Source organism: Megalopta genalis, chromosome 7 (assembly GCF_051020955.1).
Source record: "Megalopta genalis isolate 19385.01 chromosome 7, iyMegGena1_principal, whole genome shotgun sequence".
NCBI lineage: Eukaryota > Metazoa > Arthropoda > Insecta > Hymenoptera > Halictidae > Megalopta > Megalopta genalis.
The window spans coordinates 2,951,203-2,966,261 of record NC_135019.1 but is presented as its reverse complement, the minus strand read 5'-3'; the positions used below and the strand labels follow the sequence as shown (position 1 = coordinate 2,966,261).

Here is a 15,059-nt window from a genome sequence, read left to right as displayed (position 1 = left end):
GTTACTTGAAATGACCGTAGCAACCAATTGCGAATGACTCGTATGGTAAATTCTCCCTAATTGACCCTTAGATTATACACAAAAATGGACAATTTGGGAAGGAAAGATACGATTATTCGTGCCTTGCAGTTCATTTTTATAGTATACATGTATAATACATATTATATATATCTAATTATTTTATATATAAAATATTATATATATATATATATATATATAATTGTCCATTTTCGTGTACAATCCGAAGGTCAATCAGGGAGAATTTACTATACTTTTAATTCTCTATTCTCTCTTAAACTTTTTAAAGTTATTATTTTATCATCATAGCTACCAAAAATCGCATTATTACGCATAGCTACAAAATTGCATTAACTCACGTTCTTTTCAACGGTAACATACTTTTCTAAATAATATCATCAATCCGTTATAATAGTATAAATTGATTTGATTTTCTCTCCAAGATAAAACCAAGAAAATAATTATGATACGCGTTGGCTAAAAAATTCTCTCGTTAAACGATCCCAAACAATAATTCAAATGTATCAATTGGCAACGCGGATTCCCGTTTCGCGCGACCGTAAATGGTATGCGTGTTAGCATATTCGCAATCGGAGAAAATTCGCGTTCGTGTTGACACGAAATCGTACAACGTACTAATCATTATCGATGATAACGCGAACCAAATTACCCCTCTAGAACGATCCCGTGTTACCGAACGGCGCAGCTTTGTGTAAACAGGTCAGATAAATATTATCAATCTGTTCTTATCGAGCGAAAACCAATGAACGTTGTTATTTCGTATTTTCGTTATAATCCATTGGCAAAGCATTTCCGCGTGCCGATGTTTATATAATATTATTTTTAATATACTCCATCGTGTTTGTGGAAATGATTTTGCTCTTCGACACGTTCGGCGCCGCGTCGGTCAAATATTGGTGACACGAATTCCACGGACAATGTTGAAAATCCATTATCGTCGTAAAATATTCGAGCAAACTGAATTCGACTAGGATGTTTCGAATGCGAAATATGTACGGTAACGTCTCCCTAATTGTCGCCCAAATTCTGCATAAAAAATGCACAATTCGGGAAAAGACGATACTATTGTTCGAACGTCGTGGCGCTCGTTTTTCCACTCGTTAATTGTTAACACTTATAAAATCGAAGCGCGAGGTTATTTTGCGCCTCCTCCTGTTCTCAAATTGTCCTTTTTTTTTAAATACAATCTGAGCGTCAGTTAGGGAGACATTGCTGTACAGTACTCGCAATTTATTGCTGAGGTCATTTCAAGTAACTTTTTCCTTTGCGAAAATGCAAGCCACGGCTTCGTTCACGAGTTATTGACGAAAAACACTGACCAATGAGAGATCGCGTACGCCTGACGCCACGCCCGCGCGACCACTGCCGCTGCGTCGGACGGCTGGCGCGACGCGGCATTAGCCACATGGGCGGAGCGCCGGCCGCGCTCTCCGATTGATTGACGTTTTTCGTTAATAACTCGTAAACGAAGCCGCGGATTGAATTTTTGCTAAGGAAAAAGTTACTTGAAATGACCTGAGCAACCAATTGCGAGTGACTCGGACAGTAAATTCTCCTTAATTGACTCTCAGATCGCCCACAAAAATAGACGATTTGGGAAGAGGAGCATTGTGAATTCGAGCCTTGTGACTCGTTTTTATAGTTACTGATTTTCAATAATTATTAAAACGAGCTGCAGGGCTCGAACAATCGTATCAACTCTTCCCAAATTGTCCATTTTTGTGGGCAATCTGAGCGTCAATTAGGGAGACATTACTGTAGTTCTAATATCGTCCACTGTGATCAAAATTTCAACTCTCCAGTTTCGATTTATTTAATGAAATTTTTCTTGCGTCGTGGGAATTTTAGTGGTTGATTTTATTTTTAAATGATGTAATACAATTCTCAATTCAATCTTTATATTATAATTACGAGATACAATTAAATTATAACAATCATAAAATATTTGTGTCATAACGAAAATCCGAAACGTGTTTACACGAACGTGTTAACTCTTTGCACCCGAGTGATGACTCTGAGGCACCGCTAAAATCGTTATTTCGCGTTCCAAGATAATTTTTATATGAACAAAATTTATATCTAAAAAGTTATTATGTTATAAAAAACAATAATAAAAAAAATGATTAAAAAGAGATTGTTATGATGAGCACTTTGTCGTACAAAATGGAAATACTATAAGTCAGAGAAATTATTTTAGATTTAGAGTTAAAATAAAACGGTTAATAAATAATATATTATATATTATATATTGTATAATATTATATAATAAATAATATATATATTACATTATATAATATAATATAAAAAAAATAATAATTAAAATAAAACGGGTTAATAAAGCGGCGTCTCCACTTCGATTCACCGCAAACAATAAACACAATAATTTGTACTCGAAACTCGCGAAGGATCGCCGAGAAAATGGGACGAATTTCGAACGAGAACCAAATAATTATTTATTTATTTATTTATTTATTTATTTATTTATTATTTATTATTTATTTATTTATGTATTATTTGTTTACAAGTAATTATTTACACGAGTTCGCACGTCCGGTCGTCAACATCATCGAACAAACAATGCCATCGGCGTTAAAAATGACGCGAGATAAATTTCCGCGCGGGGGTTGGGTCTTAAGTTCGAATTTGTCAGGTGGACGACTCCTCGTATATCCCCTCCCATTTTATTTCCGCATTGTCGCGCGTAGGGCCGCGCGGGCAACTGTAAATTCGCAGATATTTACGAGCACGTGTCCACTCCGTAAACCAGACATCGATTCTCGAAAATTACGCTCCGCCCACGGAAGGAGACGCGGCGTGGCGGCCCCCGTCTAGTCAGCGCTTCGGGATCTCGCGGGCGGGTGGCGGAGGGGTGGGGAATGGATAGCCACGGGTATCGACGAGATTATTGTGAATCGTCGGGCGTCGAGTGGCGCGCGTGTGTCTCCGGGACGATTCCTGGCTGTCGGCGTGGCCGCCACGTTTATGGAATCCGCCCTTGCCACGAGACCGACAAATACGGCCGAGTCACGGCGCCGCGGCGTCTCCTCCTCTCCGATGGTATTATTCCGTCCGGAGCGGGACGCCAGTCATTTTCCGAGTGGGCCATTAATTGACTGGTATTCTCGACGCGATCGATCAATGTACGACGAACGAGATTTACTTTGACAAGTATTTTTAAGCTTCTGCGTTTAACGTTCGACCTGATGTATTGCGACGGATGGCTGACATGAGTTGCGTTGTAAGAATTACAAGTTTATTACAAGTTTATTCTTGATATTTTTTATTATCGTATAGATATTTTATAATTGTTATATTTTAATTGTATCTTGTAATTATAATATAAAGATTGAATTGGGAATTTTATTCAAATCATTTAAAAACAAGAGATGGGGCTGATATGAGTTGCTTTGTAAGAATTACAAGTTTGTTATGTCTTGATATTTTTATTGCAATACAAATATTTTATAATTGTTGTATTTTAATTGTATCTTGTAGTTATAATATAAAGATTGAATTAGGAATTTTATTCAATCATTTTCAAATAAAAGATGGCTGACATGAGTTGCTTTGTAAGAATTACAAGTTTATTACAAGTTTATTCTTGATATTTTTATTATAATATAAATATTTTATAATCGTTATATTTCAATTGTATTTTGTAATTATAATATAAAGATTGAATTAAGAATTTTAGCATTTAGCTGCTAATTGCATTTGGCATCTTCATCAATATAAGATAAGATAATTTTTCTAGCTTCTAAGAAGGAAAAGGAATACATACCGCAATAAAAAATATCGCAGGGACTCCTCTACGTCCCTTGCAGCACCCCTGAAACATAAAATATTGTATTTTAAATAACTAGTTCCACAATCCTCATTTTGTGTAAAGAAAAATTTGAGTTGACGAGCAATTTGCGACGCAACGTCGTGCACAACGAAATAATATCTAATATCCAAAATATTATTTAATGAAATATTATTTTACTAAAATGAAATTATATTTACGTATATATATTTAATAAAATATTAATTAGGTAGCTAGCATTCATTTTTCTTAGAAAAATAGATACTTTCCTCGTATTATTTAGAATACGAGGAAATGTTCACATCAGAGCAACAAATTAATAACATTCCCTATGTTTTTCTACTCAGAAATTCTTTGAATGTCCTCTTTATTGCAATTTCGCGACACGTGCAGCCTGAATCGAGGCGACCTGGGAATTTGCATAAAGATCGGCACACTAATTGCATAAAACAATATATGTAAATTTATCTCATTACATGGATTATTCGTGTCGTATCGCGTGACAAATGCATGCTTCGCATTAAATCCATCCCGATTAACGCATTCGGCATCGCGCCACCGGTGTACACACAATCGACGCGTCTAACAATTCTCTACAGTTGCGAGACATAATTATTGGCCAGAATTAATAGAATTCCCTCGACTCGAAGTTTGCTCGCTCAATTCATTTTTCTCGATAATAACTCCTAAACAAATGCATTCCACGCATTTTTGCGAAAGGAGAAAGTTGCTTCGAATGACATCAGGACGAATGACCTCCCCATTTCCGGATTACGAGATATTTTTGCGACACCCTTTACATGTTATTCCGTCCTAAAGGAATGTTAAAACCTTTTAGGCACGGCTGAATTCTGCGCGAGGATATTTCTCTGGACGGCACAGTCTGATGCTGTATATACAGGGTCTCCCAGAAATGTCTCGCAATCCGAAAGTGGCGGGTTCCTCAGGCCATTCGAAGCAACTTTTTCCTTTACAAAAATTTTCTCCGAGGCACCGTTAACGAGTTATTAACGAATAACAGTGACCAATGAGAGGCGTGCTCGGCTGGCGCGAGGCGACCGAGCCAATGTGCGGAACTGGGCTTCGCGCGCTGGTTGGCTGGGCCGCCTCGCGTCAGCCGTACTCGATTCTTATTGGTCACTGTTTTTCGTTGATAACTCGTTAACGGTGCCTCGGAGAACATTTTTGTAAAGGAAGAAGTTGCTTCAAATGATCCGAGGAACCCGCCATTTCCGGATTGCGAGACATTTTTGGGACACTCTGTAGACTGTTGTAAATCGATGCGAAGACAAAAGAAGTGTGAAACAATGCATATGAAGACGATTATTTGATTCGCGCGTGCCTAAAAGGTTAAAATTGAGATAAAATTCTAATATCTCTTGTCATATCAATGTTCAAGCATTCGAGTGAATTTAGGCAAACGTTTCGAGTGAACAAGCATCAATCTTCTTTCTTTTCGAAGAAATTATTGCAACCGAAAACTTCCTAATCGCAGCAACCACGAAAAAAATGGCACATAAAAGGGTCAAAGTTCCAAATTCCTGAGCTCCGTTCCTTTCGTTTCCGCTTGCCCGACCGACCGACTTTGATTCCAAGAAACCCTCGCGGTCGCGCCAATAACCGCCACGTTAATATTTTCCTTTTCCGCGAGCAAACACGCGGCACCAAACGCTCGGCGCGTTTCTCCGCCAAGCAGGAATCGCGACGCGGAAATCGCGGGCCTCTTAAATTCCCTATTTTCCGGTCAGCGAACAATTTTTCCGAAAACCCGGCGAACGCGCCGAGGTCGCGAATATCGGGCGAGGAAGAGGGGGTTCGCCGAGCAGCTCCCGGAGGGGGCGGAGGGGGCGCTGGAAATTCTTCAAGATTAATGACTGCGCTCGCGCGCGCATGTCGCGCTTGCTGGCGAATTTTGAGTCGGAAGCGTCCTGGACGCCCGAGGGGGAGGCCAGGGGGGGGCGAGTTTGGAAAGGCGAGGCTGCGCGGATTGGCGTCGCGGACCGAGCAGAGCCGCGTCCCCCCGGCCTCATTTGAATAAGACGGCAGTTAGTTGTGTTTACGGTGTACAGCGGCTGACAAACGATTACAAATTCTCCGTCTGACAAATCGCCGGGCATTACTCGCGCACTTTTGCCGCGGTCCGCTGCCGACCGCCGCGCGCTGACTCCGCCGCCCACGCGGCCGCGATGCCACCGGCCGATACTAAGCGCCGCTACGTGAACATTTTCGTCATCCCTTTGCCCGGGACGCGTCGATTCCGCGGGAAATAGTTCGAAGTTTTGCTTTCTCGCTGTGAAATATTATTATATTATTATATATATATTATATATATATTATTATATTATTATATATATATTATATATATATTATTATATTATTATATATATATTATATATATATTATTATATTATTATATATTATATATTATATATTATATATTATATATTATATATTATATATTATATATTATATATTATATATTATAATATTTAATATTATATATTATATTATTTAATATTATATATTATATTAATTATTATAATATATAAATAATATATATTGTATATATTATCCTCGGAGCGAAGTGATATCAGAATCTACGATTTCAACCCCTTGACGCACCATTTTGCTTCTTAGCATTTTTTTGCCGCGATTAGGGATCTTTCATTTGCAATAATTTCTTCGGAGGGAAAGAAAATCGATGCTTGAATTTACTCGGATGCTTAACCCTTTGCGCTCTCGATGCCAAATTAACGCAAAATTTAAAATAGCTCTTCCGATCCAAATTAAAATTTTAAATTGAAGTAAATTGAATTTTGTGATCGATGCAATTTTTTTGGAACGCGATGTAGCAATTTTTAATGGCGCCTTTGGGTCGTCACTCGAGTGCAAGGGGTGAAATATTATGACAAATATAGTGACAAGAGATCAGAATTTTATTCTAATTTTATGGGATTTTTTATTATTAGTTATTAGTAGAAATTATTAGTCATTAATAGAAATTTTCCGCGATGTGTCGCACTCGTCAAAGTACGGTAAGGGGTTAAAACTCCTTCAATTAGTGTCCGAACATTTTCCTAAATGCGATAACCTTTTTAAAAATTGCACCGAACGACTGGAATTCTGTCGAAATGTTAAAGAGGCTAGTTTACTGTACAACGACTAAAATATTGTTATTATTGCTTACTGACTTTTGTCTTTCTCTTTTATTGCCGTTTCTTTTCCGTTTCTTTTATAGTTAAATTCATTTTTCCATTTGTTTCTGTACTGTCTGTCAAGATTATTGAACTTTTTGCAACAAAGGGATTTTCCCTGTTCGTATGCACTGATAAATATTATTATTGTTTTCAAAGTATTATAATTATATCATAATCCTCCCCAAGATAATTATATTGTAGATAAGAATTGGCAATTTGGGAAGAGGAGATACGATTATTCAAGCCTCGCAGCTCGTTGTCATAATCGTCGATTATCCCCGCTTCCTGCGGGGGAAAAATGGGCAAAAGTTGCCCATTTTTGTTGAATTGGGAAGAATTTACCATATAAGTTGACAATTTATTTTTAACAACAATGATTATATTTTCAGTTGCAGCAAATTTGCATAGGGCTGCTGAGGTCAATGCATTGATTATGTGAAACGTCGATGTATGCATATATGTATATTTCTGATAAATTAGTAATTTGATATTTACGTAAATATATTGAAGCAACCGTTCTATTGCGAAACTAAGCGACGAAGGTTTATAACTCTAACAAAAATTTGTAGGTACATGAAAATGTAGCGACCAGGCTTTTGTGATTCTGATTCGAGAAGAGGTCTACAAAGTTTCTCGTTCCGTGAAACAGAAGAGAGTTTCCCAGTCTCGAAGTATTAAAAACTGAAATTTCCATTCGTTTAAGGTAAGCGACGCATGACACAGTAGCTGGACTACAGTGGTTTTCTCAAGAAATATGTAACTTGATTGCGAATTCGATTGACCCAGTTTCCGCGCAAAGACCAAAGGTGCGCTGGAAATTGCTTCAAAAAAAAATCGAACTTCCATTCGTCCAAAGTACATAGTGCAGTGGTTCGCAAAAGTTTCCCGAGGAAACGGAATTTCTAATTCGATTTTAGGTTCGATTGACCCAATTTCGGCACCGCGGGCCAATCGGTTATGGTTGCGCTGGAAATTCCTTTCGAAGTCAAATTTCGATCTTTTCGAAAATGTCGAAATTCACGTTGCAATTAAATCACACTGCGTAAATACAAATTTGTTGCTTTCTCAGGATATTGCATAATTTTTTAGTCACTTTTCCCGCGCTGTAACACGTTGTAATTTCGGCACGGAGGTTAATCGGTTATGGTTGCAGTAGGAATTCCTTTCGAAGTCAAATTTCGATTCATTCGAAAATCTCGAAATTGGCATTGCAATAAAATTACGCCGCGTAAATACAAATTTGTTGCTTTCTCAGGATATTGCATAATTTTTTAGTCACCTTTCCCGCGCTGTAACACGTAATTTCGGCACGGGGGTTAATCGGTTATGGTTGCAGTAGAAATTCCTTTCGAAGTCAAATTTCGATTCATTCGTAAATCTCAAAATTGGCATTGCAATAAAATTACACCGCGTAAATACAAATACGTCGCTTTCTCAGGGTATTGCATAATTTTTTAGTCACTTTTACGCGCTGTAATAATTTTGGCACAGGGGCTAATCGGTTATGGTTGCACCGAAAATTCCTTTCGAAATCAAACTCCGATTTTGTCGCAAATCTCGAAATTCTCATTGCAATAAAATTCCTCGCTTTCACAGCGTATCGCATGCTTTTTTACGGAGTCACATTTACGCGTTGAAATTCTCAGCGTCAAAAGGTGCATACTAATCGCGTCGACACGCGATGCAACGGGCTGAACGGGCGCGCCGATTTCACGAACGAAACGAGCGACTCTCTGCGAGCGAGGATGACTTGTCGCGATTATTTTCGGCCGGAAGCGATTCTTCTTTGTTGAACGTAATAGATTCGGTCAGGTTACGATTGGCCGCGATCGCGAGTAGATGCATCGCGTCTTTCGGGGCGTATCGTTTCATCGTCGCGAGCAGAGAGTAGGACGCGACGTCGCGCGCGTGTTCTCCGTTACGAATGCGCGACGAGTGCCACTCGACGGCACGAAAAGCGCGCGAGTAATGCCGGTCGCATGAATACCCAGCGTCCCCCGGTATCGCAACGTATCTATCATGCTTCCGGCGGGACGTAAAAAGGGGATCCAAGGGGTCTGCGGTGAATCGTTGCACGAAAATTTGTCTGCCTCGCGTGGATTCCTATGTTAATGGAAGATAAATGGTATTGCGCGATGCACCGGAATGCAAACTAGCCGGAGGAGGGGGGAGGGGGCAGCAACCCTCCGGCAAGATTGATATACTACTCCGGTGAACTTTCATAAATATTCTGGAAATATTTGATATCGTGATTTGAGACATTTATGACCGGCCGTTGCATAGGTATTCTTATCGGGTTACTAACGAGTCTGCCGAGATGCCCCGGCTACGGTGATTTCTCCCCAATTGTCCCTCGGCTTGTAAACAGAAATGGACAATTTGAGGAGCGACGATGCGATTGTTGGAGAATTGTGACTCCTTTTTAATAGGTGTTGGCGATCGGTAACTATTATATTGGGTTGGCAACTAAGTAATTGCCGATTTCAGTTATAAATGTCTCTCACTCCCATTTTTACGATATCAGTAAATGTTATATTATAAAATTATTATTATTATTATTATTATTATTATTATTATTATGTTAAAGAGGAGATACGATTATTCGAGCCTTGCAACTCGTTTCTATAGTTGTTGAACAACTATAGAAACAACAACGGAACAACTTGATCTGTTGGCCTTTGACGCGCTACTTTACATAGAATCGGCCGCATCTGCCGTAATACCGATTTCAATTGTGGAACACCGGCCTTCAATTAGACGATGCTAATCGGCCTCGAATTATTCGGAACGATTAATCCTTGAAATCGAGTAAATCCTCTTTAATTGACGCTCGGATCGCGCACAAAAATTGGATAATTTTTAAACAGGAGATACGATTATTCGAGCCTTGCAACTCGTTTCTATAGTTGTTGAACAACTATAGAAACAACAACGGAACAACTTGATCTGTTGGCCTTTGACGCGCTACTTTACATAGAATCGGCCGCATCTGTCGTAATACCGATTTCAATGGTGGAACACCGGCCTTCAATTAGACCAAGTAAATCCACCTTAATTGGCGCTCGGATCGCGCACAAAAATTGGATAATTTTTGAAGAGGAGATACGATTGTTCGAGCCTTGCAACTCGTTTCTATAGTCGTTGACCATCGATAACCGTAAAAAACGAGGGACAAGGCTGGAACAATCCTTTTCCAAAATTTTCCATTTTTCTGGACAATCTGGGCGTCAATTAGAGAAACATTACTGTGTTTCGAACGCGATTCCGACGTTGCCCGCGACGAAGGGGTTAATATTGGGTTGGCAACTAAGTAATTTCCGATTTCAGTTATAGATGTCTCTCACTCCCATTTTTACGATATCCGTAAATGTTATATTATAAAATTATTATTATTATTATTATTATTATGTTAAAGAGGAGATACGATTATTCGAGCCTTGCAACTCGTTTCTATAGTTGTTGACCATCGATAAGCATAAAAAAACGAGGGACAAGGCTCGAACAATCCTTTTCCAAAATTGTCCATTCTCGTGGACAATCACTGTTTCGTATATTTTTCGTATATTTCCTTTATTTTCCACTTTTTCTACAACTACAGATTTTTATTCAGAAAGATTCGTAACAAATTGAAAACAAGGAGGATAGCTAAGAAAATGTTTTTTTTAATATTATCCTGAACCTGTCGATATTGAGAATAAAATTTTTTCTCTATTTTCTTCGTCCACTTTGTTTACTTATTTTATTATACTTCATACTTTTATTATACTATACTATTACACTTTACACTTTGATATTCCAACGCAATTCAAAACAGAATGTTGCAATATTGAAAAACAAGATTGTAAAACCATCGATAAAGCCAACATTCGTTTTCTTTTATTTAACATATACATTATTTAATTATTTACTTCTTGTTTCGTTTATATCGACAAGGGGGAATATATACCACGTGTACACATAACAATTTATACCAGATTTCAAACTTTTATACGTATCGTTATTATTATAATATTTGGTTGTCCGGAAAGTAATTTGGTTTTTCTCCCAACAGAGCACCAAATCGTATTTTTTCACAGCCAACTTCACACCTAAACCGCATAATCATTATATGTATATTTTGACAGCCGATACAGTGAAGCTTGTTTGTTAAAAATCTTGTTCGATTCTTTGCAATAGTTTTTATTGTATAATTATTATAATAATTAATATCTCTGTAAATAAAAAGAATAAAAATTGGAAACGAAATTGACAATGGCTAAGACGAAAGGTTAAATTTTCGCTCGAGAAACGTGCGATAGGCAACAATTATCCCGGACGTGTTTTAAATTGTCCGAACAACAGCCGGTCGTAAACAATCCGAGCAAGATCTCTGACGCGTTATAATTATTTAACGATGCGTTACCGCGCTCTGTGTATCGGTTTCTGCAATTCGATGCCGGTTTCGTTAACGACAGTGTCCATGATCTAGATAACCGAAGTATCCAAACAATGTTGCAGCATTGAATCGAATCGATGCAAATGGGAACGGGAACATGTTGCGATATGGTGGCCGGGGTGTCTCTACACGAGAGAAAACGCTACCTGTAACCTGCGTACGCGCGTATAGATAATTAGAATCGCGGACGCGTGTACCGTAAACGTTCGCAAACAGATCTGCCGTTCGAACGATATTTTATTAATCGACGGTGATCAACTGTTACGGCTTTCTAAATAGTTTATCGAGGAACGTCGACACCAACTGTCCAACAAAAAATGGCTCGCCGGCCGCGAACTAAGTAATCAGTAATGTCGAAACTGCATTGTTTAAACATTTGGTTGCCCAATCAATTTCTCTAACGAAATGTTTAGAAGGAATCATTTTATTCGGGAAATTTGCTATTCAAGCGATACGTTTGTTAATAATGTTATAAAATTACAAGGATGTCCGTTTTGCATTATTATTATTATTATTATTATTATTATTATTATTATTATTATTATTATTATTATTATTATTACTATTATAATTTTGTTTAAAGGAGGTTGATAGCTTACTGTGTGTATTTAATGCGCTGAAAAAATTGTTTATAACAAACTTAGTATTGAAGAATTAATTTCCACTATACACAAATTGATTATGACTCATTCTTATAGTGGAAATTAATTCTTCAATACTATTATATATTATATCATACAATACTGTATATTGTTATATATATAAATTGTTTATAACAAACTTAGTATTGAAGAATTAATTTCCACTATACACAAATTGATTATGACCCATTCTTATAGTGGAAATTAATTCTTCAACACTATTATATATTATACAATATTGTATATTGTTATATACATAAATTGTTTATAACGAAATTAGTATCGAAGAATTAATTTCCACTATATACAAGTTTATTATGACCCATTCTTATAGTGGAAATTAATTCTTCAATATTATTATATATTATACAATATTGTATATTGTTATATATATAAATTGTTTATAACGAAATTAGTATCGAAGAATTAATTTCCACTATATACAAGTTTATTATGACCCATTCTTATAGTGGAAATTAATTCTTCAATATTATTATATATTATACAATATTGTATATTGTTATATATATAAATTGTTTATAACAAACTTAGTATCGAAGGATTGATTTCCACTATATACAAATTTATTATGACTCATTCTTATAGCGGAAATTAATTCTTCAATACTAAGTTTGTTATAAACAATTTATATATATAACAATATATATATAATTAATTTATAACAATATGTAATTAATATCACAAATAATATATCAAGTTTTAGTAAAATATCAAATGGCTGGTGCGAAAAGTCGAGTAAAAAAACAGCTCGGCACGAAACACGTTAATAATAGTTAACTGATACAATAAACAATAGATTGTTTAGAAGGAATTTTTAGAGCATCGTATTAACTTATCTTGCTCAGACAAGATTTCAATAAGATCGTACAATCGTTCAGAACGATAGAAATATCGTAAGAGATTTATCGCAAGATTTATCGCAGATTTATTTTATCATTAACATGGCGAACATGCAGGAACGTCACGGACAAATATCAGTGGTGAGAATTATTATGCTAGTATTATGCTTGCGCTGGCAGTCACAGTCTAATTGATTCTCAGTATCTGCATAATTGATAGACTGCAACAATGACAGCATGATCAAACAATCGTCCTTAATGCATTAACATAGGGAGCTGTCCTCTATTAATTCATTCCCAATTACTGACACTGCGTTCCAGTTGTAAGACACTGTACCGAAAATGTCACTCCTATTATAATCGTCTAATGCATATATTCCGCATACGTAGATATGTACATACGTACTGGATACTCCATTTCTAAACCAGGTTACCTAAATAGCTCCTCAATATAATATATGTATATACAGATTTATAAATCCAATATATATAAAATCACAGATTTATAAATCAAATATATATAAAATTACAGATTTATAAATCCAATATATATAAAATTACAGATTTATAAATCCAATATATATAAAATTACAGATATTTATAAATCCAATATATATAAAATTACAGATATTTATAAATCCAATATATATAAAATTACAGATTTATAAATCCAATATATATATAAAATTATAGATTTATAAATCCAATATATATAAAATTACAGATTTATAAATCCAATATATATAAAATTACAGATTTATAAATCCAATATATATAAAATTACAGATTTATAAATCCAATATATATAAAATCACAGATTTATAAATCAAATATATATAAAATCACAGATTTATAAATCCAATATATATAAAATCACAGATTTATAAATCAAATATATATAAAATCACAGATTTATAAATCCAATATATATAAAATTACAGATTTATAAATCCAATATATATAAAATTACAGATTTATAAATCCAATATATGTATAATTTATTATAATTTATATTATTATAATTTTTTTTTTAAATTATTATTTATAATTTTTTTTTTAGTATAATTTATTATACAGATTTATAAATCCAATATATATTAAAATACGTTCGAATACTTTCGTTCCTTTGCGCGCAACTCCCGTTAAAAGAAATAATAATCTTTATTTTCTCTAATAAGCAGGCGCCGCGTAACTTCAACATCAGTTAGCGTCAAATTAAATGCAAACAACCCGCGAGGCGAGATATTCGTACGGCCAGAAGGACGATAAACACGGGAAAACTGTTTGTGTTTGAATTCAATTGTCCTGCACTGTACACAATAATATTTGCTATTCGATCGTTTTCGCTATTTTAATCCTTCGCAAGTGCGACGATATCCACGGAAAGTGATTAAAACGCTGGGATTATGATAAACGTCGATAATACAGTCATGGAAAATGAAACTTTTACTACGAAATTAATAACAATAAAAATATGCAAGATCGGTAGAACCCTTTACCAAGTCGAATCGTGCTCGGGTCACTTTTTAGAAGGTAAAGGTCAAAGGTTATGTCAAAGTTATGTGATCCGAGGTATCCGAGATTTTTTTATCCGGTCTGTCTTTTTGACCACGTCTCCCAGACGTGATAATCATTTCTCACCCGATTATCTGACCACGTCTGAGAAACGTGGTAATCATTTCTGGCCTGATTTTTTGACCACGTATTTCGGACGTGATAATCATTCTGGACCGATTTATTGACCACGTCTCTTAGACGTGGTAATCATTCCTGACTCGATTTTTTGACGTCTCTCGGACGTGATAATCATTTCTGACTCGATTTTTTGACATCTCTCAGACGTGGTAATCATTTCTGACTCGATTTTTTGACGTCTCTCAGACGTGGTAATCATTTCTGGTTCGATCTTTTGACCACGTCTCTTAGACGTGGTAATCATTTCTGACTCGATTTTTTGACGTCTCTCAGAGGTGATAATCATTTCTGGCTCAGATTTTTTGACCACGTCTCCCAGACGTGATAATCATTTCTCACCCAATTATCTGACCACGTCTCTCAGACGTGGTAATCATTTCTCACCCG

At 36.1% G+C, this 15,059-nt stretch overlaps 1 protein-coding gene across 2 annotated transcripts in view; it reads right to left on the bottom strand.

Annotated features, from left to right (window-relative positions):
- nolo (ADAMTS-like no long nerve cord) overlaps positions 1 to 15,059 on the bottom strand; it is a 628,447-nt gene that overhangs the window by 414,668 nt on the left and 198,720 nt on the right. For both annotated transcript variants that reach the window (XM_076523533.1, XM_076523534.1), the window contains exon 2: positions 3,821 to 3,868. In XM_076523533.1, coding sequence (XP_076379648.1) covers positions 3,821 to 3,868 — 48 coding nt within the window. The remainder of the gene's footprint in view (positions 1 to 3,820; positions 3,869 to 15,059) is intronic.